The sequence below is a fragment of the Antrostomus carolinensis genome, unplaced genomic scaffold (assembly GCF_000700745.2).
Source record: "Antrostomus carolinensis isolate BGI_N321 unplaced genomic scaffold, ASM70074v2 scaffold46795, whole genome shotgun sequence".
In the NCBI taxonomy this organism is placed as follows: Eukaryota; Metazoa; Chordata; class Aves; order Caprimulgiformes; family Caprimulgidae; genus Antrostomus; species Antrostomus carolinensis.
In genome coordinates, this window is record NW_010316648.1 from 66,293 (window position 1) to 68,628 (window position 2,336).

Consider the following 2,336-nt stretch of genomic DNA (forward strand, 5'->3'; position numbering starts at 1 on the left):
GAGAATCCCCTCCCTCGACCTGCTGGCCACACTTCTCTTGATGCAGCCCAGGGTACGGTTGGCCTTCTGACAATGGCACTTCTGCCTTCTGCAAGTGCACATTGTCGGCTCATGTTGAGTTTCTCGTCAACCACCACTCCCAAGTCCTTCTCTTCAGAGCTGGCCTCAAGCCACTCATTGCCCAGCCTGTATTTGTGCTTGGGGTTGCCTCGACCCAGATGCAGGACCTTGCACTTGGCCTTGTTGAACTTCACGAGGTTAGCACCGGCCCACCTCTCAAGCCTGTCAAGGTCCCTCTGGATGGCATCCCTTCCCTCCAGCGTGTCAACCACACCTGCTGAGGGTGCACTCAGTCCCACTGTCCATGTCACTGACAAAGATGTTAAACAGCACCGGTCCCAGTACTGAACCTTGAGGGACACCACTTGTCACCGGCCTCCATTCGGACTTTGAGCTGTTGACCACAACTCTTTGAGTGCAGCCATCCAGCCAGTTCCTTACCCACCGAGTGGTCCATCCATCAAGCCCACATGTTTCCAATTTAGAGATAAGGATGTCATGTGGGACGGTGTCAAACGCCTTGAAGAAGAAGACTGCGTAGCTGCGGTGTGGGCAGCACTAACTTTATTAGCTGTGCAGCTAATAAGAGAACTTGGAAGCTTGAAATGGAGTTTTGTTCCCAGGTCTGAGCATGCCATATCCAGCTCTTCACTTAACCCTCCCCTAGGTGCTTGTGGTAAGCACTGAACTGCCTCTGATCCTGTGGGGATAGTTTTTAAGTGAAAAAACAGCATTTAGTAAACTTCTGTTCCCAGTTTGGACCAACTGCTCCCTGCTGTTCTTTCTGGGGGAGTGCTGTGGCCCTTCCAGCAAAGCCCTGCTATGTTCCCTGTTCAAGGCATCGCTGTAAAGCAAGAAACTGGATTATAGGTTCATACTTGGGATTTGTTGTCTGCAGTAACGTCTTCCAAACTGGAACCTGCTGCCTTCTCAGCTCTTCCATAAATCTGAGATGTACTGGTCACACTGGGCAGCAATACTTCCAGGAGGATGTCTAAAATATAGCGATGCCCTCGGGGATGACTGTCTCTTCAGTAGTTGGTGGTAACAAATATCCCGTATTGCAGATTTCCGTTACTGTGTCAGCATCTCTCTGTCTAAGATATCACGTGTTCAGAGACAGCAAAGATTCATTGCTGTCCTGCTGGCTAGGCCTGAGGAAGTAAGAGGAAGACACTCTTCAAAGTGTCTCCTGTTGGAGGTGATCGGTGTGTGTGCCCGATGAGAGCTGATTCACTCCTCTTGTGTACCTGGCAATCTGTGCTCATTGCTGGAATAAGCATTTTAGTGAAGAATAAACTGTAATGTTAATCTCACAAATCTGCAAATTCCCTCAAACCAAACAAATTCAAATACAGCAACAGGCCTGTGCTGCTCTCCTCCTTGGGAGGTCATTACCTCTTGTCTTGGCTTGAAGCACACCACATTGCCTTTCTCTGCCCCTAAAAGCATGTGACTCCTGATGCAGAACTAGTTTCAACAACTAGCTGGGCTGGGTTTTGCTAGCAGGGTTCTCCATGCTCAGGGGGTGTTAGCTGTTCCCTTTCGCTAGCTGCTGTGGATTGCTCTTGGGCTTCACTGAGGTCTCTGTAATCACTTATTCTATTATTTTTTTTAATTCTCCGTGGTTCTGTTTTTAGGCACGAGACCAGCTGAACAATGCCCTGGAGCTCAACAGACATGATCTGACTTACATGATGCTGGGGAAAATTCACCTATTGGAGGGGGAGACGGATAAAGCCATTGAAGTCTATAAAAAAGCTGTAGAGTAAGAATATATCCCTTTTTTTATCTACCCATCCAATGCCAGGAGAAATTTGATTGGTGTCCCAGATCTGAATTGAGGACATGATTAAAAAGCTAATGGTAATTATAGTATCTCTGTGCAAAGCTGGCACTTTCAAGCTCTTCAGCTGTCTCTGCTCTCAGCTGTAGTCCTTCTCCTGCTGACAATATGTCAGGGAGGAAGGTAGCTGTTTGAAGGTCTGCCAAAAAAAAAAGTGGAAAAACAAATGGACAGAGATGCCTGGGAGCAAACCTATCCAAAGCTGGCTTCTTAAATCCCAAAGGTTTATCTAGCAAAAAGATCTAACCTCAGGTGTCTCTGTAACCCTGATCATCTGTCAAAAATCAGTTGTTGGGTTTCACACACTGTTTTCTGTTGGAGTGGTTAGTGTTTGGAAGCATGTCAGTAGGCAGCCTAGAGATGGTTTGGTGCATGATGAGTTTCTTCTGCTACGTCAGTGTTTCTCTGTCCCATCTATCTTGGTTTAGGG

At 47.3% G+C, this 2,336-nt stretch overlaps 1 protein-coding gene across 1 annotated transcript in view; it reads left to right on the top strand.

The window, feature by feature from the left end:
• The window catches only part of LOC104525236 (Bardet-Biedl syndrome 4 protein), a gene marked incomplete at its 3' end in the record, with an annotated part of 30,212 nt that overhangs the window by 25,162 nt on the left and 2,714 nt on the right, over positions 1 to 2,336 (top strand). Inside the window, 1 exon segment of the mRNA XM_029085051.1 lies at positions 1,701 to 1,828. Within this exon segment, the coding sequence (XP_028940884.1) occupies positions 1,701 to 1,828 (128 nt within the window).